The sequence below is a fragment of the Clupea harengus genome, chromosome 14 (genome assembly GCF_900700415.2).
Source record: "Clupea harengus chromosome 14, Ch_v2.0.2, whole genome shotgun sequence".
NCBI classification, from domain to species: Eukaryota; Metazoa; Chordata; class Actinopteri; order Clupeiformes; family Clupeidae; genus Clupea; species Clupea harengus.
Window position 1 is genome coordinate 25,043,583 of NC_045165.1, and position 27,246 is coordinate 25,070,828.

Below are 27,246 nucleotides of genomic sequence, written 5' to 3' on the forward strand. Positions count from 1 at the left end.
AAGCCTGACCAGCCCTCCTGACTCCCAGAAACTGATACAGTACGGGAGAAAAATAGAGAATGGTGTCGCTACTGCCAGCTAATATGAAGTCTGGCTAAAAATAGAGTAATGCATCTCAAGGGGAATATAATAGTCAGACAGGCTCCTGGTTTCTGTAGTGGGATTGCTTGCCCTGAAATAAATGCTCTTTGGCTCCAGGCTCGGACCGAGATGAAGGACTAATGATAAACAAACACAGAGGGCCCGTTTCACTCCGACGATGCTATTACCTCGTGGAATTGGCATGCCTCGTGTATGTTAGTCAGTGGGCTCGGCTCGCACCACTGCTAAATGTCTGGCGAGGGAGTGAGAATGGCCTGGCACACAGGTGCTCAACAAACAGAGCGATGGGAGAGAGAGGAGCGGAGAGGAGCGGAGGCACTGCAGACGTGAGCCCATCTGGCCCTGAGAACCCTGCTTCAGCCCAGCCACATCACAACAACTGACAATTGCTTAATTTATACTGTACCTTGCACGGAGTGTGTGTGTGTGTGTGTTTGTGTGTGTGTGTGTGTGTGTGTGTGTGTGTGAGATAGAGAGAGAGAGAGAAAACAGGGAAAAGAGAAAGAGAGAGATTTAAAGAGAGAGGAAGGATGGGACCGGGAGATGCAAAGTGCAACAAAGAGAGAGGGAGAAAAAGAAGTGAGAGCCAGAAAGGACAAGATAAAAAAGAGAGAGAAAAAAAAGAGTGAACGCGAAGAAAGAAAGACACAGGGAGTGACAGAGGTCGGGGAGGGTGGCTTGGACTAGAACAAAAGGAATGGGCCCCGGCTGTTAACTTTAATCAAGAGCATGAGTGTAAATCTGCCCCGACAGTTATGTTGTGAAGCCGCCAGTCTCTGTAGCTCCAGAAGAAGTCTTTATTAATCACCCTGTGAGAGGGCCGCAGTGCAGGGCGTGCGTACAGATGACAATCACACCGTTTTTATCAAGTGTCATATCCTGAATATGGTCACGGCCTCGTTTCTGCGTCATTTCCTGACTGTGGTCTTGCTAATCTGAGAAGAGATATAGGCTTTGGTGAGTTTGCCTCTAGATAGAGCTTGAAACCATTTTCTTTCATTATGTTGCATGCTTTACAAGTGACAGATGGGTGTTTCTATTCCTCATTAATCCCATCATTTAAAGGGTTATCAAGAGAATCAGGACAAGTGATAGCCCAGGAAGTTCACAGCACGAAATCACAATGTCACAGACGTACAACTGTCATCTATTACGACAGTATGGTACCTTGTTGCAATCTTTGTGTTCATCCAGTGTTAAGAAAGCTAAGGCCCTCTGAGACATTTGGGTTCAATGAAATCAGCACTGAGTTGACCAGTGTGAAGTTGAAACTTTATTTCCTTGTCTAGTTCATTTCAAACTCTGTCAAAGTATTTGATGGGTTTCGTACGAGAAAAGGGTATTAAATGAACATTTAGGGAAAAAAAATGTGTGGTGGAAATGAATCAGAGCGCAGCAGGTGGCAGTGGACACAGGTCTTTAGCAGAGACATCAAAGAGCTCAATATCAGCTCTGAGCTTCCTATTTGGACACCACAAGACACCTCTGCGATAAGAAACAAATTACACAGGACATTAAAAAACAATCAAGCCGGTGCAGTCCTGGCAAATGGCGGCTTGTGATTTCTCTCTGACATTTAGCTCTTCTGGGCGAGAGAGCGCTTCAAACTGTGTCAGATTTCATTTCATAATGTTGATCTTTCTTGTAATTGACTCATTACATTTTGGCCTAAAGGCAGCACAATGCAGCATTTAAATGTCCGTTATGGGCTGCTTAGATAAACGGGGACCAGCAGACGACTCTGATGTCCAGCCTTCTGGAGGAGGCTGTCAGACACGACTGCCAGAGATAAGGAAAGAGTTTCCAGGAAAGCGAGGCACAGGTAGACCACTCACATGGGGCAGCAGCTGAGGCCAAGGCCTGCGTCATCAGTCTTATGTAATTACAAGTCACAGAAAATAGGTGGCGAATGCTGAGGAAAAACTCAGAATATCAAAAGACTCTCCAGATGGAGTTACACAATACTATATATCTACCCTAAGGAGGCCGTTACAGAAGCAAAGACTCAGACTTGGTTGCAGTGAAAACACAGACATATATATAGCCATGTATAATAAGCTCATGACTAAAATAATGGACTGATGAAAGCTGAGACTGAACTTTCATTAAAATACGACTTATTTTGTATAAGCAGCAGGCAGGGTAACAATTGTATTAGTTCTTGGCAAATTTATAAATTAAGTTTTGTATTAGCTATGTTCTCTTTGCCCAAACAATTTCCTACCCAGTCTAGACATAAAAGCATGTTGTTTAAATGTGTAGTAATGCCTTAGATTATGGAAGGGCTTTCTGGGAATGAAAGGGCTCATATCAGGATCCTATTTGGGCAAGTTCCTATCTAAGAGAGTCTTTGAAAATATTTGGTCTAATAATAACATAACATACACTGTACACTATTGTGCAACGTCCTGATTGATTAATGCCTCATTGTGCTTTTGCTCTTAAGGAGGGGCTGAACAGCAGGTCTTAATTGGGATTCTAGGATGAGTAAACATGAATAAATAAAATGATCAGATGTGAATGAGTCTGGTCCTCTCTCTCACGATGTCTCTCTCTCTCTCTCTGGGTGTCTGTCTCAGTTACACAGTTCTAAAAGTTAAACACACACACACACACACACACACACACACACACATATATATATATGTATAATATATACACATATTTATATATATATGATGTAATGCTAGTTGCAGCACTAGTTGTTGCATTATTGTGTGTGTGTGTGTGTGTGTGTGTGTGTGTGTGCGTGTGTGTGTGTGTGCGTGTCTGTGTGTGTGTGTGTGTGTGTGTGTGTGTGTGTGTGTGTGCGTGTGTGTGTGCGTGTGTGTGAGAGAGAGAATGTTTCCAAACATCTAAGTGGAATTGCATTGTTTGGTGAGGGGAGGGAGGGGGGAGATGACGGGGAGATTGTATTGGCAGCCTAATGGACTTGGGAATATAAATCCTCTGAGTCTTTGTTTTATCCTCTCTGGCGGAGCTTTGCAGCAAGGCATTTCACTCTGCACTCTCTCCCCTGGAGAGTCCAGTCATTTACACAGACTACTCCAAGGATGTAAATCAACCGCTCTGGTCATACAGCACACTGTCCATGATGAGGGAGATAGAGAGGGTGGACAGAGTGAGACAGAGTGAGACAAAGTGAGTCAAAGCGAAAAAATGATCCAAGACGAACTCATGACATGCACAGCCAGAAGACATTTTTAGTGGCTGGATCAGTCTAATTGTCTGGTCGTAAATCACAGAGTCGTAATGTGATCGAGTGGAGTAGAGTGTGCTTGGAGACATTAAATCCAAAAGCACCGATCTTGCACATATGAGAGTGTTGACACTGGGCAGAAGCCATGATGCCATAAAAGGAAAAAACCTGATCAGGACTTTTGGCGCCTTTTAGATCAGTCTGACATTCAACACTGAGTCTCAAGGAGACAAAGTTCAGTTTTGTGGCTCGTAAATGAGATGAATATGCGCTAATTGCACTCGCTGAACTTGAGAAAGATTCCAGGATAACTCACTTTGGGTGGTATCGATCCCTTGTTCTTTTTCTCCCCCAGGCTGTCCTGTGTCAGTATCGGCACCGGTTGCTGCTGCTCCCTTTAAATAAATGCAAATGAAACGTCAGCACTCCGGGGCCAGACAACCATTCAGACAACCATTTATGGCCAGCTCAGACCCTGCCGAGAAACGTCCTCCTCATCTGAGAAAATCAGATCTAGACACACACACACACACACACACACACACACACACACACACACACACACACACACACACACACACACACAGAGGTGGGTTATGCTGACAGACATACGGCTTTCACACCAACTGCTCCACAGTCACCCTAACAGAATTGCAGACATTATGACACCTGTCATTCAGAGACACTAACTGGAAATCACTCATCTCTCCCAGAGAGCCAGACAGGGATACACCTTGTGCTCCATTCAGGTTTTCTCTTGAAATGAAAGACATGTGGCTAGACAGGGACATTGGCCTCTGAGCTCTACACTCCAGCTCCTCTCTGTCTCTCTCTCTGTCTATCTCTCTCTCTCTCTCTCCCTCTCTCTCTCTCTTTCTCTCTGTGTGGTGGTGGATAAGTGCATCTGTTATTTATGTTCTGAAGTGCATGTTATTAATGACTCTACGCGGTGTGTTTAACACAGTCTCAACCAGCTACCCTCATTGTTCTCAGGACATCGAAGCTGAGATGGACGCTCATGATGACCTCATCAAGGAGGGACTGAGTAACCTGCAGAGGCACACCAGCCCACAACAGCCAGAAGATGGATGCAAGGACAGCACCTCCAGCAGCAGGTATGCTCATATATGCAAAGGTTTCTCCACTCCTGCAGGGGATCTTGTTCCTTCCTTGGAACTTGACCTCTGGTAATAATATTCTCCTCATTGATTCGGAAAGAGACTCTGAGTGACCGTTACTGTTTCCCAGAGTGCATCTGGAAGGTGGTGTGGAGAAGTGGGCGGGACTGATGGCCGTTCTTGAGGAGCTTTGGTCGTGGCTGAAGCAGAAGGACGAGGAGCTGATTGGTCAGAGACCGTCGGGTGAGACTGCTCCAGGCCAGCAGCAGGACCACGGCAAGGTCAGTGTTCTGGTGTGAGCAGACTACAGCACAAGGGCAATGAGGAGAAAAGGAAGATGTTTTGTTTCAGGTGGGGAGGGAATGGAAGAAATGAACAACCACTGGTGCAATGAAATCATACTTTTACAAAAAGGCCGGTGTAAGCAGAACGCTGAAGTGAAGTGAAAATGAGTCCTTAATGCTTCAGTGATTAAGCGGTAAGCACACCATTAATGCCCTGAGATGTTATTTAACATGCTAATGTCATGCTAATATAATTTCAGTGCTGATCATTACACAAGTCAATATCCACTTCTACTGCAGAGGTAGTTCTCTCTACTCTGAGTGCTCTTAGCTTCCCACAGCCCTTCTGGTAAGCGCTCTGATGCAAGGCAAACAATGAACACTCCTCCATCCAATTGCCAAAAGAGTAAAAGGCATTTTTGGCTCTGAGGCAATTCTTTAACGCACACAGTCACAAAGGGATGCCAAGGAATAACAGTTATTTACAACATTTCCAGTATAACTGAACTGCGAGTATTGCAATAAATCAAATTGCCTGTGTTACAATACAACCAATCTTTTGCTAAATCATATTTTTCCCCAGATGTTTAATTCGGTGGGCTAATACCGCATTGACTGATCTCTGTTTCTGATTTTCTTAAAAGCAGCAGCTGGTAATCACCAGGAGGTTTGCTTCCCTTTTAAGCAAATGAATTTACTGGATGGTATTGAACTGCGGCTGAGGGATCACAAAAGGAACATAAACCCAGAGCTCCATCTCAAACCCAGTGACTCTCTCAGGTGTTGGCTGCCTTCCTGATAGATATGTCAGCCTTTATACATCTCCATTTCAATTTGTGTTCATCAGACTTTTACTGATACATTTTTCCGCTGAATGCACAGTCTAAGCATTTCTTTGCAGCCATTCTCTTTGAATCTTCTTTTAGTTCTCATCTTAAGGAATAGCCTTAATACATGAAAATTGTCTCTAGTCATATGAAAAACCCCACCATTAGTTAAAATAGAGTCTTCAAGAAAAAGTCTTCAAGGTTATTAAGAACCTCAAAGAGCTGTCGTGAATTTGTCTGTAGGCTGAGATTGTCACTCCGCTGGTTGAGTGGAGCTGGGATTATCTTCCAGCTGCCAGGCTGTGGAAAAAAAATAGTGAAGTAAATGGTTGGGGAATACACTGCTTATGATGCAGGTGGGAACCTCGTTTCTGATCCACCTTAGGGACAGAGTGCTGAGGCCATGTAACCTTTTCCATCTCCTCCCCTTTCCAGATGCAAGTACAGAGAACTCAGTAGGTTACTGGAAGTTTGACTCTCATGCACAAACTGTTGTGTGCACAAATTGAATTTATATTCCCAAAACTGAGCATTTTGAATACGTTTGCTTGTAATGTATGTATTGATTTAGCTGCCTACCCTCTTAAATTCACTTCAATTACAGCTGCAAGCTGTTTGCAACTAGAAGAGTTAATACAAAAGAGGCCAACTTCTGGGTGGGAACATCTGAAAGTATGAAGGTGTAAAGAGGGCTATTCATATCCTATCTTGTTTGAGTTATATAGAAATTCGTGAGGAAACCTCAGAACACGCAGGCTTGAAACTAGGGGATGACCGACTATGCTTAGGTTCTCACTGTGGACTGTGGCAGAGATCTCATTTGCTGATGGCAACTGCTGATCATAATGTGGTCTGGCAGAGCGTGTGGAACAAAAGTGTCAGAAATTCAAATGGCTACAAATGCAAATACCACTTGACATGACTGGTGTGTAAAAGAAGAACTCCCTGAGAAGTGATACTGTGGAAATGCAACTGTCTGTTTAATGGATATCATCGGTAACTGGTAGTCGTCTATGACTAAAAGAACACTATGCAACAATTTGCCACTTTTGCAGACAACTAGTTTTGGTATCCCCTTCAAATTCATTTTTAAAGATGAAGGTCAGGTATTCAGCCGACACTTGTATGCAAAGCAATGTACTGACAACCTGCAGCAATGAGGAATGGAACCTGGGTCAGCCGCGCCCCCATTGTGATGATATAAGACTAAGTGAAGGACAGATCAACACACCTGTCATTTCCACTAGCCGTCCAGTGTTCCATGTTCCAGTGATGTAAGCAAAGCTTTTACAGCATCACAAAGACACTATCTAGTATGTTAGCAAGCTTTTAGCGGTACCAACTGGGCTGTTGGTGGTGTTTGCAAGGTGTACATTCCTTTAGGTGCCAGTTAATTAAGACCAATGTACCCTTGGGAATTTAACAGTTAATGTTGTCATTCAGCATCTTGCTTTACCAGTTGTAGGCTACTGTATTACTCATTCACAAGTGATAGAATCTAAATGAGCACAACAAACTTAAAGAACAGACCGGAAGACGCAGTCAGGATTTCTGGAGTTTATTTCAGCGTGGATATCCCCTCTACCTGATTGTAGAATATCTTGGCATTTATACCATTCAGTCAGGTAGAATACAGGTGGGGGGGGGGGGGGGGGTTGAGACCACACCCTATAGGTGATGGCAGGAAGGGAGGGGAGACAGTGAGATGGAGGGGTGAGAACAGAGGCCAAAGGTTGATAGCAGGAGAGAGGCTATCTGGGGTGAAGGGGTTCTTTTGCCAATGGTTCAGGTCTCAGTGAGACAGACAGAGTACACATCCAGGGGTATGAGGTACAGAATAAGAAGATCCAAAATAACAGAAGAATAGCTATTTTGGGTTCTATCACAAGTAGAGTGGAGTAGCAGGAGAGAAGAGGAAGTGCAGTGCACTGGAGCTGAGGAAAGGTCAGGTGTTCAGAGGATTCCATCACCACATCCTCAGCAAACAGCCAAATATGTGTGGAGCATTCCTAACGAGCTCCAGCCTCTAGCATTTTTGACCCATGGTGAGAGATTCTGAGATGCTCAGTTACTGTGGTTACCATCTGCTGTGTCTATTCTATTCAGCAGATCGCGACTAAACTGAACCCAGAGACTGGGACAAATACTGCTTATGGAACTCAAGTCTTCCCCTTGATTATCACCAGTAAAACACAAAATGATGGAATTATCCATTGAAAGTTCAGGCATTTACACCGCAAGTCCACTGGAGTCATTTCTGGCAGCTCTCTGTGATGAAAAATGTAGTGTGGTCTGCATGGTGAGTGCAAAACTTTAAATCCCCTTGGACCACCTGTCTGAGAGAAACTGCTGACCCTGCCTCAGAGACACCACTGTAAGCGATGCTTCAGCTCCTCTCCTAAATCTTCCAGGAGTTCCCAATTGCTCTGTCCAAATTTGATTTTATCAGCAATGTTGTGTCTTATCAGAAAAGCACACACATACAGAGAGGGAATATTATCAAAGTAGTCCCTGATGCTGTCCATAAACTAAAACCAAGCCACAAGCTCTTTCAAAAAGCTGCTTTGCAATGTCAAGGTCAGCTGAATTCAAAGACGTGTTTTGAATTGGGCTTCTTTGGAAAACTTTATTTGTGTTTCTCTTAGTTTACCAGCCATTACCTTTGTTTGTCTGTTAAGGAACCTCTTTTATCTTTCAGGCATAAACGTCTGCTCTAGCTTATTTGCATAGAGATTTATTTTGTTGTCCAGAGAGCCCAAACATCAGGCCGTTTTTTTCCCCCTTGAAATGAATGAGGTGATGTATTTGTCTGCAAAGTGAGGCAGACCTGAGGGAGTTTGTATGCTAAGACCATGAGCAAGCAGTATTCCCCTGGGAAAGTGCGCTCGGTTCCTTTGAGATGTAAACTTCAGTTGTTTTTCATGCACAACCTGGTTGCCTGTCAGAGAAATTGGAATGATTAATCCCGCGTGACCTTTCGTAATACAGTCAGTGCCATTTACACAAATAATTGAAATGCATTTTTAGAAATCATGTGGACCCGACTGTGGTTAATGCCAGTAAATACCAGTGAAACTGAATTAACTTCAAAGCACTAACCTCTCTCTCTCTCTCTGTGTGTGTTTGTGTGTGTGTGTAGAGTTCACTCATTCCGAGAGATCAGGAGACCGACAGCTCGAGAGACCAGGTGTGGTTGTCTCTAACTGCGTTGCCCACACAGCCTGAGGAGGGACCACAAACCAGGAGCCAGTCGAGCCCAGGTGTGACCATCTGCCCTGCCTCTCTCTTGCTGTCCTTCCAACACACACCATCGCCTTCAATCATAAACATGTCTTTAAGAAAGAAGAATATCTCAAGGCTGTACCATAGACAAGAAGAGAGAGAGATATCAGGGATCCAAGGGTAGGGTTAGTTGGCCAACAACTACTTTAGCAACTGTTTACAGAATCTTCCTTGTTCTCCTTTCCCACCACCTCTTTGCCCCTAGCTGCAGATGTTGTTGATGAAGAGCGCCCCCAGTGGCCAACCAGGGCAGTGCAGGAGCAAGAGGCCTCGCTGGAGCAGGGCTGGCAGCAGCAGCTGCACTGGGCTCTGGGCAGGCTCCAGGAGCTCCAGGATGCTGTAGACCGGCTGCAGCAGAGCCTGACGGAGGGCGAGGAGGCAGGGGGAGAGGGTCACCCCGTGAGGGTCACACCAACTGACCCGAAACCGGAACACTGTGAACAGTCCACTGTGAGTTCAAAGACATAGAACAGGCTTTCATCAATCATCTGTCATAAGTTCAAGAAGAGTAAATAATTATAAATCAAAATTCATCAAGGTCACCCTAATAAGGTAAATAATTATGATAAAATAACCCCCTGATTTTTTCCTTGGATTACAATTACGACTGTTATTAAAATGTTTGTCTGGCAAGACCAAAAAGAGATATGAAAAAATCTTATCTCTCCTTAAAATACTGTATAAGTTCTTAAATAAGAGTTGTGTTCAGAACCAAAGCGGCTGTGGAACATTTACAAAGTCATAACATTAGAGTAAAGGCAGAGATTCATGCGTGCGCTGAGTCACCATACACAAACTGCATTACAAAGGCAGGAAAAGGTAAACTGAAGCACACTGCTATTTGATGTTACAGAGATTAATAAAGTCCTTGTTTCCCTTGTCATTGGTACTGGCAATGGTACAATGACTGCCAACTGACAGACTGAATTAAAATCAACGGTGACATTTTCTGGGCCAGCCTGAAGCTACTCAAAGACACTGCAGATAATTCAGATTGACCAAATGTAGGTAGTTTAGGAGTAGAAAGTTATAATGTGTGCCAGTGGCTAATTCTGTTGAAAATGACATTGCTTGTCGCTTTCTGTCTTTCAAGGGATGTGTACAGAGCACTGACCCCCTTGTTATGCAAGCAGTGAGGAAGAATCCAGCATTTACTATTCAACTGACTCCATGGACGTCTATTGAACTGCACAACCTCAGCACACGCTGGAAGGTCCTTCCGGTGAGGACATCTGTATTCACCCATTGATCATTGAGAGTCCCCTTAGGACACAGCATCTTTGTAGAGGATAATTGGCCCCGTCCTGTTCATGTATGCCCCTGTGACTGTATAGTTTGAGGTGAAAGCATCGATTGCTTTAAAATCTCAGAGTTATGTCTGGGCGCAGAGGGTCGCCCATTGTTTCCTAGTGTGTACATTCTTTAATGCCCTTGTCTGGCAGTTTTGATGAGCATGTAGCTCAGACGGCCCTTTGAGAATTGGCTGGCGCAGCACGACGACCTTCTCCATTGATTTGGGAGTTTGGAGGACAGCGATCGTTCAGTCTTGTGTTTTCGTTTTTTAACACCCCCTCCCCACCCCCTTGTGTGGCTCCCCTGAGATCACTTAGCCCCACAGCACCACACAAACCCACCTCTGTCCCCAGGGCCTCTCGGCCTGACAGAACGACTTCAAGCATAAATTCTTGTGGTTTTGATTGGCTGATTTTGAAAGAACGTACACTGCGTGAACTGGATGACAGAACCACTGTGTGGTCAACTGGTTGGTGGTGTTTGTAACATTACTGCGGTGATGACTCCCTGACCCCTCCATTGCACGAGGAGGGAGTTTTTTTTTTACCTGACCTACATTCTGATGGGTCCTGTCTGGTCGATCGGAGGTGTCTGGCTGTCTCATCACGGATACCTCTGAGGTTAGCCTTCACCTCCCTGCATAAACAGCATTCATCATCTTCACTTTCAACCTTTCAGCCTCCCCCTCTCCCTTCCAGCTGATGATAGTCATTTCGAATGCAGCTCTTTTGTCTTCTGGGTTAACTCTAGAACCATTGTTTTCAGCAGACCATGACAGGATTTGTTCCTTTGTGTGTGCCGTGGCCTCTGCTGACATCTGCTGAGGATTTAGAAAGTAATTTCTGTCTCTCCTTGACTGCCATCAGGGGGAAACTGGAAATGGATCCATCAGGCCACTGCAGGCGACACCCCTGTCCCAGGAGTTCCTGTCCAGTAAGCAGAACTACTGTCATGCCAAGTTTTTTTAATCCTGATTTACCCCTGTGAATTTGAATTAATATTAAGTACTACTTGAATATTTAATTCTATTTACTAAATAACTCAATCAACTAATTAAACATTTTAAATCATTACATATTTAAATGTATCTTTATCATGATTCAATATTTAAAACTTCATTAAATTTGCCGGTGTGGGTTTTAAAGAGGAGAATTTCAGGTTCAAGTGTGAACATCTGCAGATAACAGATGCAGCTATGCTGATGCAGGCTAATATCTAATGGTTAAGCACTCTCCTTTTGCCACTGGAGTGCAGGAAGTCTCTTTGATGTTGGCAGCACAGTGTTTGTAATGGACCAGTGGTTAGATTTTCTCCTCAGAAATGAAATGACGCATGTCCTCTGTTTACTCAAGGCCCGCCCAACGACATGACAGGCAGATTGATTAGACAGTGTTGGGTGTTGTGCATACAGATTCTCGGCATGTGAGAACCAATCAATACTCTCCAACACAGTGGGTGAACGGCACAGTAAACCAGACAGGCTCCAGGCCAGATAAGTCCCCATGGGAACAGCCATCATATCTTGTCAGTGAGGACTGTTGATCTGACCTGGAAACAGTAAAGAACTTAATTATTAAGTCACCAGTTATGGGGATGCAGTTTAGCTTAATGCTACCATCTTATGATGCCCACAGGCCATATGTTCTCCCTGCTTTCCCCTCAGTCTCCTTGTTTTTGAAGTGACATCACACCTGTGAGTGACATCTTTGGGTGCTCGCTTGCAGGCAGAGATGCATGTTGGGATTGTAAATGGTAGTTTCGTCACGTCCATTGTAACAACTGTAAAGTTATGATTACCAATGGAAATAATTATGCTAGAAGTTAAAGTGGATCACAAATCATCTGACTCCATTAAATTATACTGTTATTTGTAACATTACTATACACTATGAAACATTTGGCTAGATATTAAATAGGTAAAGGCATGGCAAAGAGGCATTTGTATGAATGAACAGTTTATAATAAACGGTAAACTTAATTGCACAGACCAGATTGAATATAAGATAGAAAGCTAAAATGCTGCTAACAACCATAAACAATGTCAGTAGTCTTAAATGAAATGGTTGCCAATTGTTAAATATAATAGTTGCCAATTAAACCACATAAACCTAAATACATCTCATTTTGGGCACCTTAAAACAAGCCCAAAATGAGAGAGTGAGATAAGATAAAGGGATGGATAGGTGAGAGATAAAGGAGAAGGTAGGAGAGACAGAGAAGAAGCAGCCAGCCTCTGATTGGGGTGGCGGAGAGGGGGAAAGAGAGAGAGGAGAGGAGAAGAAGAGCTAAAGAGCAGAAGGGCTCTTAATGTCTTTAAATGGCTGGTTATTTACCTCAACCTCCATTCCCATGCATTTGCTACAACCCAAGCCAATGGTACTGATTCCTTAAGACAACAAGGCTTGTTGCCACAGTATACAGTGCAAGTCCTTTGTTGTGAGAACCTCAGAGAGAGGTCCTCTGATAAGCCGACTTTATGAGACCCTGGCCAAAAATCAGGAACCTGCATGTCCATTATTGAGATTCACAGTGCTTCCTTCCTCACAGGGTATCTTCACAACATTTTTTAGAGTTGCCCCCTTGAGTCAAATCATGGGTTCAATGAGCTGTTGTTATTAGCTGAAATGCACAACATGGCGGTTCCCTAAAATGTAAATATGGATTGAAAGTCTGAGTGTGTTTTTGGAGAATATTCAGGAGTGGAATGGACCCCCTAATATTAAGAGGCACTTCCTGTTTGTTCCATAAATACTCATAAATGCTTCCTCTCTTTTTACAGCTTCGGTGCAGTTCCCATGGCAACGGGCAGTCACCCAGAACAACGTTCCATATTACATCAAGTGAGTTCTTACCTTTGTCCTCTCTATCATCCATCTCCTTGTGCTGCTGCCCAGGACGGAGGATTACAGCATCAGCCAGGGCAGCCACTGTGTTTTGCTGTGTCACTGCTGTCATTAACCCACGGGGCTTTGAGTAAAACGGCTTTTACTGTGGAAAACAAAACATACAACAAAACTTGGCCCACCAACGTGCGTGATGTTTTATGAAGGCATATATTGGGTGTGAGCGATGTTTTTTATGTGCATTGTAAAATGGTTGACTCATCTCAGAGGCATTAAAACTGAGGGTTAATCAGGGATCAGGATGACTCCTAGCTGAAGAGACAGAGTGCCCAGCCATGTGGGGTTTGGGTTCAGTAAAATATAAATCTCGCTTCAGCAGCAGCCCAGCCCATGCCCCTAATTTACAGCACCGCTGTTATTTTCCCCAACGATTGCTTTTAGCCAGTGTCCATAAATGACAATGCAGTCCACTAAAACATTATAAAGCATCTTTTTTATTTAGTGGATGAAGGCATTTAGGCAAAGTAAATGATACACCGAATCACAATGAGATATAAAAAAAATTAAGAAAGTCACCACATTCACCTATCATTGTCTTGCATATAAGCTTAGTTTCTTTTATGTAAGATGTAAATATTATTTGTATTCCAGATATTAGAACTTATGATGTTGGAACAGTGTAAAACAATCTAAATGAAATATCTACAAACCTACATATTATTATCATTTCTTTTCCATTTACTGTTTTTGTTCCTGTTACTGTACCTCTTGCCAGTCATGAGATGCAGACCACCACTTGGGACCATCCAAAAGTGACACAGCTTTTCCACACCATGGGTAAGCCCATTAAAATCAACATAAACAAATATGAGGTCATACATCTTTGAAGAACACTAACTCAACCTCAACAGTGTAATAATTCATTTTCTGACTTTGTATGGGAATGTTTAAACTGTTAAACTATTCATTTTATCAATTTCAAATATCAAAGGTCTGTCACTGGATCTGTTTTAAAGCTTGGATTCTCATACTATGCCAGAGCATGGTCTTCCATGTACAGCCTTTAAACTTTAAATGAGGTTGGGGACAGCCTCTCTTTTAAGCAGTGTGCCAGCCCTCACATTAAGGATGCTGGTGTGGCCTCAGTTTTTGCTTGTTCCATGCCAACTACTACTCAACAACCGATTGGTGGGCTGGCAGACCGCTATTTTGCCTATGGCTCTGTCTCCTCACTACATCACCTATTCTGCTACCTGCATTTAAATTAGGTACACTTACAGTGAATCCAAAGTTCTGCTCTCTTTAGAGCTCCACACCTTAATGAATCAGGGTAGCATTGTTTTTAAAAAGGATAAGTCCATATCTTAAATATAAATTCATACGTTTTGTGAACATTCAAATGACTCAACGTTGTCAAAAGGAAAACTGGTTCTATACATTGAGTGTCTGAATTGTTTTGGGGTGATTTAAGTCTCACAGGGCCAGACATAAATCTAGTGCTTCATAAAGACAGAACCCAGTATGGAGACCCATCCTTTGCTAATGTTGTATTGAATACCACCATGAGAGCCATTGAGAAAATGGCTGCTATTCGTCCTAAATCTTGCCCACGTGACAAAGCATCAATCACTTTTACTGTTTTCTATTCAAATCTGCACCACTACTTTGAACTCCTCCTTCGAGCAGTGTGAAATTGGTTTGGAATGTTTCAAATGCATCACACCCACAACTGCATCAACAACTCCACAACACCCCCCCATTGTAACATGTTGTGTGTGTGCTGTAGCAGGCATCTGGCTCTGAGAGACTAGAGTGCTTAAAACATCTTTAGTTTATCTTCTCCCCACTACTGTCATATGTCATGTCACCTGCCATCGCCAGCGCCACCTCACGGCTGGCTCTGTGCTGCTCTTAGTTGTCAGACATCTCTGCAGCAGGGATGATGACCTCACCCCACGCAGTCGCTCATTTTTAGAAACCAAATCCAGCGACTGCAGTCGCCTGGGGGGCGTAATGGGAGTGCTCAGTGATGGGGATAATCCTGACATATGAAATGAACTGTGTCCCAATATTGATGATTAAGTTGTCAGCATGTCACACAAAGTGGCTACAATATACATAAACAAGAGATGAAAGTCCTTTTACTGTGAATCGAATGAGTGAAGGGTCTGCCAAGAAAATGATGGTGTTTAGCTCATGCAACAGGATTCAGAGAGCATGTTAATACAGTTCTCTGTTCTTTTGGGTGATATCCAGAGAAGAGTTCAGAGGAAGGGAGTGAAATGTGTCATAGATTTGGTGTTTACTAAATGAGTATTCCACTTCTCCAAATGCATTGTGTTTACATTTTAGAAAGAGACCTGTCTGGAAATAAAAACTCAACATGCCATGCTGCTAGCTATTGTAGCAGTAATTTCTCTTCTTTAGAGACTACAAAGCCAACCCTGACAGACTGGACCACGTCCAGATCCATATAGCTTCATCTAGGGGTCATCCTTCTGGTTACCAGACTCTATCACTTAATCCATTTTACATTTTAAGAAAAACAAAACAAAATAGGGAGGCAATTTTCATATAGAATTTTCTTTGTATGTATTCCCCCATGCCAGAAATAAATATAGATGCATGATTAATGGATTGTTTTCAGGATTCCTTGTATTTTTTGTTGTTGGTTTTGGCAACATTTCAAGCTTTTGACAGCAAGTAAACATTCTCATTCTTTAATTCTAGAAATGTACAGTAAACAAAGATGTGTCATTGTTCTGTGTGTACCTTCCATGTGCCGTTGCCTTCCAGCGGATCTGAACCACGTGAGGTTCTCCGCCTACCGCACAGCAATGAAGACACGAAGACTGCAGAAGGCCCTGTGCTGTAAGTGATGCCTCCCCGCTATACTCTCTGGAGCAAATAAAACAACTTGCATCACGATCAATATGGGCAATGATTTAAAACAGGGGTTGATAGAGGTAGAGGGGTCGGTCACGACAAGGATCACGCAGCTGCACATAGGCTTCACAATGAATCCTGTGCCCAGATTAACAGTGGCGCGTGGCGGGGCACACAATTCTTGTAGCAAAAATATGAAGAAGCATTTGGCGCATAATGAAGAGGAGCAGCCTCCATTAGCCATGGTGAGTCCCTGCAAATCACTTTAGTGGGTGAGAAACAACTCAGTCAGCACCCTTGGTGAGGCAGTCACACTAGGGAGGGAGAGAGAGAGAGAGAGAGAGAGAGAGAGAGAGAGAGAGAGAGAGAGAGAGAGAGAGAGAGAGAGAGAGAGAGATGGGGGTTTGGGGTTTGCAGGGAAATCACAGCGAGCACAGAGCTACATAGCTAATTAAGATTTTCTCTTGACTTAATTATTACTGACTTTACATAATTGTTCCAAAGAGTTATGGGAATACAATATTTTGTCATAAAAAGAAAGCCAAATGAACGTAACATCAGTTTGTGTATTTTTACATGGTAAAGGTCCCTTTAGATTGGAGCTCTTGTATTTAGATAAACTGGTATAATGGTGTTGAAGAGTGATAGATAGTTAAATGAGCTTCACAAGTCCATGGGCTTAGAGTGTTATGGTGTAATCCCCATGACCTCCCTGTGACCTCCCACCCCCCAAACATCCACACAACCACACATCTCTCACCCCTACACGTCCTCCTTATCCATTATTCGCTGGCGTTCCCCTTCAGCCCTCCGTCAAAAATCTTAGCAGCTGGCAGCTGGACACGGCAAGCCAGAGCGCTGTCACATTATGGAGTCCTAGCCGAGACAGCCAAACAGGACTTTTTAATTAGTGAACACGGGGGAACTCAGAGAGGAAATGAGGATTCATCCATTCAGCCTTCTCCACGCGGGCACCATCATTGCACCGGTCCTGATTGGGTCATGCTCGGATAGCTTTCATTAATATGCGTTGAGTGAATGTCATTAAGGGAAGGTCCCTGAGGAGGTGGAGAAAAAGGAGAGAAAATTAGATTTTTGTGGTGAATTAGGTGTGTGTGTGTGTGTGTCTGTGTTTGCAGTGGACCTTTTAGACCTGGGATTGGCCCAAAGTGTCTTTGATCAGCAACAGCTGACCCAGAATGGAGAGCTCCTGGAAATAGCTGATATTGTGAGCTGCCTGGGGTCCATCTACAACAGACTTGAACAGCAGCACCCAGACCTTGTCAACACACCTCTATGTGTGGATATGTGTCTAAACTGGCTCCTAAACGTCTACGACACGTATGTACTCCTCTGCTTTTGACACTTAGATATACCGGGCTGGAATGCCCATCTATAACACCCATGTTCATAATGCACCCATGTCTATGGCTCTAGTGTAATGTATGGTTTGGGTCTGCTGCCAAAAGGCTATTGTGTCAGACTTGTTGCATATGAATTATGCAGCTTCTCTCTGTGGCTTGCATTTTAAAGGGCACCTTGATGAAAAAAAAAAGATGTTCCACAGGATAAACCCAATCCTCATAAAACAAGATGGAGTGCCCGTTTAACAAAAGCTTTGGATGGTTTCATGGGGTCATTTTTCTCAACAGAGGAAGAAGTGGGAAGGTGCGGGCGCTCTCCATGAAGATTGGACTTCTCTCGCTCTCCAAAGGACACCTGGAGGATAAGTACAAATGTAAGCTCTTTAATGCAACCCTTGGAATTCATAGCATGTCTGTTTGGTCTTGCATGGTGACAAAAATCAATAGACTATGTCTAATGTAGACATAGAATACAGCAGTAGAGATGAGCCACAGTGAAAACCTAGGTGTGCTTTTATCCAAACCTAGGGTACGTTTTCATAGTATACTTAGTATTGAGCCCATGGCTGCCTGTTGAGTTATAGGAAATATTCAGAATGTATTTAGATGGGTTGTATTTCTCAGAGAAATACAAGGAGTGTCTGTGTGTGTCTGTGTGTGTCTGTGTGTGTCTGTGTGTGTCTGTGTCACACACCTTGTATTTCTCTGGTTCAAATCAGTGCTGAAATGCCAAATTTAGCTTCAATGTTTTACATCACCATGCAAATTAGTCTTTTACTTTCCAACCAATTTTCCCTCCATTGCAACTGTGTGCTCATGACCATTAGAGAGGCAATGAGTTCCAAACGCTTCCAAATCATCCCAAAAGTGCCTAAAGCACTAAATGACAAAGTCAGAAAGTGCATACATTTTGCCAACAGCCATGCAAAACAACCACGCATGGATTAGATAACATCAAAATTGCCTGTGGACAGATGGGTTGGGTACAAAACTGAGCATCAGTGGCCAAGTGATGTGCAACCAGGAGTGCCCCAGGGAGATCAGCTGTTAAAAGGAGTAGTCTTTTATTTATCTATGGAACTTTTCAGTCATCTCGCTGTTGACAGGGACGTATCACTTTCCACTGATGTTTTAACTTTCACTCTAAAATACCACATCTTCTCCAAAGACTGTTTGGTTCATACTAAAGGTTTATGCACTAGTTTGCCAAACAAAAAATAATACAAATTTGGGTGCTCTGTCTGTTTTTTTTTGTGGTGGTGCACATTAACATTCCATCCAGCATTAGCACACAAGTTTTACTGGGATTCAAGTATTTTATATGGAGCTTCAGCACTGCTTAGAATCTGAGAGATACAGCCAGCCTTCTAACTGTCTTAAGACTCCTCACAGTTAGCCTATTAAATACTTAAGCTACCAAGGGAGACTTGTCACCGTCACTCTCATTCATTCTGTGTTTGGGTTTTATACCTGTATTTATTTGTTACTTAATTGGGGTTTTCACCTGTGTCACCTTGTTTTTATTATTATATTTTGGTATTAGTATTTGGCATGATTTCACCATTACTATTCCTGCCATGGGAATAAAAGTTATTATCACAAACACCTGCTGTCAGGCGGATGACCCCCCCACCTCTGACCCTCCTCTGACCCCTCCCTCCAGACCTCTTCTGTCAGGTGGTGCCCCCGGGGGAGTCATGTGACCAGCGAGGGCTGGCCCTGCTCCTGAGTGCCTCCCTCCAGATCCCACAGCAGCTGGACGAGGCCTCCGCCTTCGGCGAGGGCAACGTGGAGCCCAGCGTCCGCAGCTGCCTCCAGCTGGTAAAGCCTGAGCACTGGGGACCCTCGATGGGTCACTCCATGGCATTGTGATTTACACCAGCAGCATCACAAGTAGGGCTCAGAGCCTCTGATAGGCATGGAACATGCTGCTTCTCCACTGGGATGATCCGGTGACAGATGTACAGGCAGTCTCAGAGAGAAAAGAATAAATGATTCAGTTTCTCTCTGGGTAAATCCATATAAATATTATGACTGTCTGCAGTTGAGAACACATCCCGGCTTTGGTTTCAACCCTTTTACAGGCTGGGATCAGATATAAGTGAACAACTGTGTGAGAAAAAAAAGATGTCTGCTGGGAGACACTTGAGATCAGCTCAAGATGTTTTCAGGGTCTTAATAATGAAATGAAAAAGTTCTGGAAGAAAGCCATTTTCCAGTCAGTTTGTCTGAATTCTCCTGAGTTAGATAAAGTGCATATATTGGGCCGTATTTCTTGTGCTGTCTACAGGTCTATCTAAGAGCATTTTACAACCATTATTTTCTTGAGCGTGAACTGTCGCCAGCTTTCTGTTTGGTCTTAAAAATGGCATTATGGGTTAAAGCGGGAGATAATTTCTGCCATGAATCGATTGCTTTAAATTGAAGTAAATATGAAACAGAGTGCAAGTAAGCCTTTTGGAGGAGTAAGAATCATACAGTCTGTCCCCTCTACAACTCCCAACACCCACACGGAGGGGGAGGGAGGAGGAGTCACATCCGCTTTTGGCGCCCAATGATTTACCCACAGCTCTACCCATAATGCCTTCTGATGAAGTGCTCATGTCAGAGCGCGCCTTGGTGGCTATTTTGGAATATTTATATATCTAGAAAACTTATCTGTATGCCACTTCTGTGACTCCCTCTACCATTCCTCTCTTTCTTTCATTTCCCCTGATTCTCTCTCTGCCAGTCCTCCTCTCCCTGTCTCCTTCTCTCTTTTTTGCTCTCCCTACATCTCTATCTGTGTCTTGCTCTCACCACACCATGGCTCATTCCATTTAATGTTGCATGTAATGAAAGAGGAGCCTCCTGATAGCCAAGCTCTTTATAGCCCGCCTGTAATTGATCCATAACTGGAGTAGCAGTTTTAATGCAGTTTTAGGAGAGAGGGGAACGACCTGCGTCAGTGTGATAGACCGCAGGGTTAAAATTAGCAATGGCCCCTACACTAACCTCTCGTGAACAAGGTTACCCAGGGACACAACCTGAGTTTGGAGGTTTTTAGTTCACTCCAGTAGTGGAGTAGCTGTGCGGTGTCAAATGTTGTTTTACCACGTCTGTGAGGCATATCGAGAAGCTATTATGTTTTCTTCAACTGTCTTTCTAGAGTTGCTCTTTATACATTTCTGGTGCGTGAAATGAGGGAGGCGATCAAGCTTCTGCCAAGAACAGGTGTTTTCAGAAAAGGTTAATTGCAGCCGTGCTCACAAATAATGAGCAGCCTGTGGGACTTGTCAGGTTTTTTCTACAAATTGGCCATTGGGTTTTCTCTGGCTTTTGACAATGAAGTTGAGACAAAAAACAGGGGAAATCTAACTAATTCCATTGAATGAAGTGAATCATCGTATGGATAAACGGTCTTTCTAGAACTATTGCTGTGTTCAAAATATGTATGATTAGCAACAGGTGGGTACACAAATCAATCTGATCACAGCAATAATGTTTTTGTTGTGTACCGGATATGTTCAGATAGGTATGTAAACCCGCAATCAAACATATCTGCTGCATTGTTCTACTACTGTCAGTATGTAAATAGTATCTCTTTTGCTCGTCGCTTGATTGTTCTCTCCCTTGTACGTGGCTTTGGATAAAAGCGGCTGCTAAATGACTAAATGTAAATGTAAATGTACGTTTGCAACAGGACTGATGATAATTCCTTGACACACATATCTAGTAATATATAAGATAAGATGCAATGGCTCAACTATCTCTGTACAATGCTAAGCTAACCACAGCAATTCCACTGAACAGCTGAATAACTGACCACATGTAGGCGAAGCCAAAGCCATTATGAGTTAAACAGACAAGTCCAAACTATGTACCTACCAGCGTATACCGCTTTTGGTTTAACCTGCCTAGCTCAGAAGATAATCCGTCACTGCTTCCTTTTTCAACAACTTAGATGGACCAAAATCTTACATTTGTGTTATCAGTGCTTTGTTTTATAAAGACATTATTCCTCTTCACCGCCAAACATACCCAGTGAGTCGTGTGCCCTGCAGGTGGGCAGTGATGGAGAGATCGACCTGGAGCAGTTTGTGGACTGGATGCAGCTGGAGCCTCAGGCGATGGTGTGGCTGCCAGTGCTCCACAGGGTGGTGTCTGCAGAGAGCGCCCGGCACCAGGCCCGCTGCAACATGTGCAGGGAGTGCCCCATGCTGGGCTTCAGGTAGAGCCTGCACAGCAAAGCCTGGACCTGATTGGACAGTTAATCACATAAACACAGACACTGGTGGTTCTTTAGATCAGGGGTCCCCAACCTTTTTTGCACCACGGACCGGTTTAAGGTAGGCATTATTTTCACGGACCGGCAGATAAATACAGCAAAAATAAAATAACGCGACCGGCATAAAAACGAATGTTAAGTGCATGAAAAATACAACTCACCATTGTACTGACTTGTACTTTATCCTATAAAGCAGTGGTTCTCAAAGTGGGGGGCGGGGGGCGCGCAATGTCACAGACGGAGAAAAAAAGTTCTTAAGGGCTTAATTTGTGAGAAACCGTGGCGATTGCGTTCATGTCAATTCTACAGACATCCTTAAACAATTATAAAAAAAAAAAAATATGAGAATATTTTAATCATTAACAATTACGTTTCACATTTAAATTCATGATTCTAAGAGGCATCGTAATGTTCTAAAAAAGCACTACACGAACACTGCAAATGTAACTGAATAAATAAATAAGCATTAAACTCAATCGCGTGGATATAACCATATTGGAATAGAATGGACACATCTACATTCTGCAACAGTATACCTCCACCTCTGCACTGGTGAAGTTAGGTCCGCTTTGACATGATTTTGATCAGTCTGAAGTTGATTTCGCGTTGCTGTGGAGTCTGTGGATGGTGCACACGTCTCTTCAGGCCTTTTCCCCTTCACAAAGAAGCTCAAGGACGTTTGTTTCTTACTAATTTTCGCTAGTTTGCTGGTTTATTTTTTAAGTAACGTATCACGTGACCGAGACAAGCGTCTTGACGTGTCAAGAGGCACAGGCGAATGTTCCGTCGGGGAAAATCCGATCGTTTTTCAAAATAAAACACCTTTCAGACTCTAATAATTAATACAACGGAAATTAAATAAATTATTTATTCTTTCTTTGCGGCCCGGTAGGAAATGCCTCACGGACCGGTACCGGGCCGCGGCCCGGTGGTTGGGGACCACTGCTTTAGATGGTGTGGGGGGTATTCAGCTGGTCTAGTGTTTTGCACAGAACATCAAGGGTATGCTCTCCATTAAGAGCTGGCACTCACTACAACATTGCCAATCCATGTGTTACTTCGAAGACCAGACATTTCAAACCGTTAAAATGCGGTCTAAGCATTCTAAGTAATTACCTGGTAGTTGTAGACATTCAACAATAGAAAAATAATGGAGAGCAAAGCCTGGACTTTATTTAACTTAAAATTAGTCACATAAGCATGGACACTAGTATTCAACTGGTTTTACCTCTTGGACAGAACATCAGTGGTATTCTTGCCACTAATGGGGACAAGAGTCTGTATTCACTCCAACATTTCCAATCCATGTATGACTTGGACGTCAAGCATTTGCAGTCTAAAACTGCAGTAAATACATTGTAGGTGTAGACATTGAGATGGATATTAAGTGTAGACATTAAGATGGATATTAAGTGCTGTTCTTACCTAATATTTGTCATTACCTCACATGTGCAACCGATTTGCTCCTTATAGCCAGTCATTTGTCCTGTAGGTTGTGGGACCTTTCAATAGATTAACTCTAATGGAACTATGAAAGCAGACTTTTCAATGCCCAAATGCAAATCAGCCTAACTGCTCAGATGGAGTTTATCGCTGAATCCAGGGTGAAGTGTCCAAGTGTCCAATTATGAAGTTTAGTATAATTTTATATTTAGCTTTCAGAAATGACAAAATCACATACAACGTAAGGAAATGTAAGTTATTTGATATGAATATTATTATTATCTTCATCTTAAAAACGATTTTGGATTTGTTCTATGCATTGGTTTTTAGTTTATATTTGGTTCTATTTTAAATTCATCCCTGAATATATGAAAACACATCAGCTTGTTCCAGCTTGGAGGCAGCCGTTTGTTAGCACACCACTATCAAATGAGTCTGTGGTACAGGGGTTGTCTTTTCCCTCTGAATTTAATTGATAATAACACACCTCACATCACGTCTTGCAATTGCTGAGGTCTGTTTTCCATCTCCATTTCAGGTATCGCAGCTTGAAGCACTTTAACTATGATGTGTGCCAAAACTGTTTCTTCTCGGGAAGGACGGCAAAAGGCCACAAGCTGACCTACCCCATGGTGGAGTACTGCACCCCAGTAAGTTTTCACAGCAATGTCTTTCTTGCTCATTTTTCCCCCCTGTCAATTTTTACCTCCTTTCTCTTTCTGTCACTCCGTCATCCTGTTTCTCTCCCACTCTTCATTTCTCCCATATTTAATTGTAATCATTAGTTTTCTCCACAGTGTGGTACCCGATCAGAAGTGTTGAGTGAAGCTAAACACGTGCTTCTGTCCATGTCAGACAGGAGCTTGTTTTTTTTGCCAATTCAAAACACTTGTTTTTTTTTTTTTCAAAACACAAAATCTTTTACAGGCTTTCACATTTTAAGACATTAAAACACATTTTGACCAGTGTAGGCAATTCAGGCCCAAGAGAGTATAATGTGTCCACATCTAGCCACACAATTGCTCCCCATCCTTCCCACCCAAGCTAAAAAGCTTTTTCCCCTTTTAGACCACTTCTGGGGAGGACGTGCGTGACTTCACCAAAGTGCTGAAGAACAAGTTTCGATCAAAGAAGTACTTTGCCAAGCACCCACGGCTCGGCTACCTTCCGGTGCAGCTGTTCCTGGAGGAGGACAGCATGGACATGTGAGTGGTGTTGGAGGCGCCATAACCACACGCAGCCGAGACCTCACAGATACACTTTGGCCATGCTTTACTTCAAGGATATAGAGTCTTTGAGAGGTGTTCTAATTACTTTAGAAAAACGTTTTTTCTAATAATCCAGCCGATCTTTGACTTGACCCACCAATATGACCCATTATATATCCAACAAAGTGTGCTGGGTTATCACTGAAATGCAGTTTGTGAGTATGCTTTCAATGGTACAGTGGTACCGACATCAGTATACTGGGTCACAGGTGAGCTTTCTGCTCCGTAGGAAGTAAAGGCGCTGTTGTGCCTTTTTGACCAGGGTGGAGGAGGTCAGAGACCAGGTGAGATCGTCAGAGATGTGGATGCCAAGAACCTCGAAGCTTGACATACACTCTATTACAGCTCTGTTGATGTAGATGGGGGTGTGTGCATGGCTCCTAGCAATCCTGAAATCCATGATGATCTCCACACCACACGGCCAGGTGCTGAACCTCATCCCTGTAGGCCATCTCCTTGTCACCTCTGATCAGACCTACCATCATGGTTTCATCTGTTAACTTGATTATGGTGTTGGTGCAATGAAAACAGGAATGTAGTCATGGGTGAACAGGGAGTACGGAAGAGGGCTCAGCACACAGCCTTGGGGCATGCCAGTGTTCTGGGTGATAGTTAAGGAGGAGAGGCTGTCTAACGTCACAGACTGAGGTCTGTTCATCAGAAATAGTCCAGTTGCAGAGGGATGTGCTGATACCAAGCTGGCTAAGGGGATCACAGTGTTGGACTGAAGTCAATGAATAGCATTCTGACGTACGAGTTGGGACTGTCCAGGTGGGTCAGGGCAGAGTGGAGTGCCGTGGAGATGGCGCCCTCTGTTGACCTGCAGTGGCAGGCAAACTGGTATTGGTCCGACGTAGCAGGCAGATGGGATTTCAAGTGTAAAATAACCAGTCTCTCGAAGCACTTGGCGATGATGAGGGTGAATGCGACAAGACAGAATTCATCAAGGGCCATTGCAATGGAGTGCTTTCACACTGGCATGATGGTGGCGGTCCTGAAAACTAGTGGGGACAACTGCCGGGGCCGGGGACAGATTGAAAATGTCCGTAAAGACCCTGGCCAGCTGCTCTGGCCAGATATTCCATCAGAGGCTGTTGATGTTGATGGATATGCTTTGAGGATGACCTCCTATTTTTCCTGGTTGGGGGCACAGTACTGGGTGGCTTGTTGTTTGTCTGTATGCCACGTGCTACGGGGGTCAGTGGAGTTGAAGTGCTCTTCAATCCTCTGTCTGTAACTATGTTTAGCCTGGGAGATTCCCCTCCTCAGGTTGCCCTGGCTGAGTTGTAGGCCTCCTGGTCTGAAGGCTGCATTTCCTGCTTTGAGCAGGAGGCGAACCTCTGTTCATCCAGGGTTTCTGATTGGGGAAATGTTTTTATTTTTTTTGTGTGTGTGTGAGTTGTCACTCTGTCCACATACCTGTACCCTTTATGCGATCCAGGATAGGGTTGATGTAAGTGTCAGTGTTGATCTCAGAGTGGCCTGTGCAGCAAACACACTCTGTGTGCTGGAATTGGTGCTGGAGAGTCTCGATGGTCCTCATTTTGGGTTCCACGTGTTTGATGACCGGGGTGTATTTGGGGAGCAGGAACAAAGAGAGATGGTCAGGTTGTCCCGGGTGGGGGAGAGATGTGACTTTGTAGGCGTCAGCTACACTGGTGTAAACATGGTCCAAAGTTTTATGTTCCCTTGTGGTGTAGGAAACTGGCTGATGAAACTTTGGAAGTATAGATCTCAAAGTACAGTGATTGAAGTGACAACAAAAGCCCCATCCGCATGCATGGTTTGCAGCTGGCTTATAGCAGCACAAAGTACTTTCACAACCACTTCTGCATTAGCATTTAATTCAAGGTTGTATTGGTTTATGGGGTAGTTAACCTGGGTATGACCATACATTTTAACATAGTTTTATGGGTTGATTTGTAAGTGTAACCAAACCTTAAAGAAAAGATCTTGGTTTAAGCATATGCCAAATTCCTTCAGTCACATGGGGTTTTGTCATTCTGTGTGAATCCCATCCGTTACAATTCTTCAATTCTCAACTCAGAGATATGTTCAGTGCTGCTGTATGACTGGCACTTGACTCTGACTTTGTGTGAAATGCAATTCCATCCATGGTGAATAGGAAGGGAAAAACCCCGGCACAAACCTCCCAATTGACTGTGTGCGCTTTCATTGTCTCCCATGTTCTCTCTGGCAACTCACGCCAGGCTATTCATTCCGCTCCTCAGCTGTGGCACTCCTGTGTCAACAAACAAATGGCTTCCTCCCTCTGGTGGATTTGCATGTAATTACAGAAGCAATCAGGCGTCTGTTTAGGGAGATCAGTGGGGAAATGAGAGGATGGGACATTTATCATTCTCTCGCTGTTTAGTGTCCTTTCGTCTTCAATTGCAACAGCTGTTCTCCCTTTGTCTGTCCTCCCTGCCTCATATCTCTGCTGATACTGAGTGTTTTTTTTGTTGTTGTTTGTTTTTTCTGTCTAGGGGTTTTGGGGTTTTACATCATAAATGTTTCCATGTGCAATCTTCAATCCAGGACCATTTCAACAGTTTATTTTCATATTCAGTAGCAGAGGCTGTATCAGTGCAGTGTCTGATGTTGACAACTGGCTATATTTGGACACGGGCAGGCAGGCAGGCAGAGAGACAGGTTGACATGCAGGTAGACAGGTAGACGAGCAGGCAGGTGAGCTCGCGGGCCTGAAGGCTGGTGTAAAAGCAGGTATTCCCCCGCGTCTAAAGGCGGGGCGTGGAGCCCGTGCTGTGGCTGCCTCCTCTAACATCTGCTCTCTGTTTGTGTCTCACAGGCCGGTCCCTCTTCTCCGCATGTGCCCAGAACAGTATGAGTGAGTGTTACTCTATGCTACACATGTGCCCAGAACAGTATGAGTGAGTGTTACGCTATGCTACACATGTGCCCAGAACAGTATGAGTGAGTGTTACTCTATGCTACACATGTGCCCAGAACAGTATGAGTGAGTGTTACTCTATGCTACACAGTCTCATCTCTACTCGCCACTTTCATTAGGAAATACAACCATGTCACAATGTAGATATGACATTACATG

The 27,246-nt window shown here is 43.7% G+C and overlaps 1 protein-coding gene across 1 annotated transcript in view; it reads left to right on the plus strand.

Moving 5' to 3' along the window:
* The window catches only part of LOC105895748 (utrophin-like), a 32,982-nt gene that overhangs the window by 2,969 nt on the left and 2,767 nt on the right, over positions 1–27,246 (plus strand). Inside the window, exons 2-17 of the mRNA XM_031580940.2 lie at positions 4,295–4,416; positions 4,550–4,700; positions 8,670–8,790; positions 9,018–9,262; positions 9,906–10,034; positions 10,972–11,038; positions 12,885–12,945; positions 13,724–13,785; positions 15,745–15,819; positions 16,974–17,175; positions 17,487–17,572; positions 18,862–19,019; positions 21,242–21,408; positions 23,447–23,558; positions 23,977–24,113; positions 26,986–27,024. Coding sequence (XP_031436800.1) covers positions 4,295–4,416; positions 4,550–4,700; positions 8,670–8,790; positions 9,018–9,262; positions 9,906–10,034; positions 10,972–11,038; positions 12,885–12,945; positions 13,724–13,785; positions 15,745–15,819; positions 16,974–17,175; positions 17,487–17,572; positions 18,862–19,019; positions 21,242–21,408; positions 23,447–23,558; positions 23,977–24,113; positions 26,986–27,024 — 1,934 coding nt within the window. The remainder of the gene's footprint in view (positions 1–4,294; positions 4,417–4,549; positions 4,701–8,669; positions 8,791–9,017; positions 9,263–9,905; positions 10,035–10,971; positions 11,039–12,884; positions 12,946–13,723; positions 13,786–15,744; positions 15,820–16,973; positions 17,176–17,486; positions 17,573–18,861; positions 19,020–21,241; positions 21,409–23,446; positions 23,559–23,976; positions 24,114–26,985; positions 27,025–27,246) is intronic.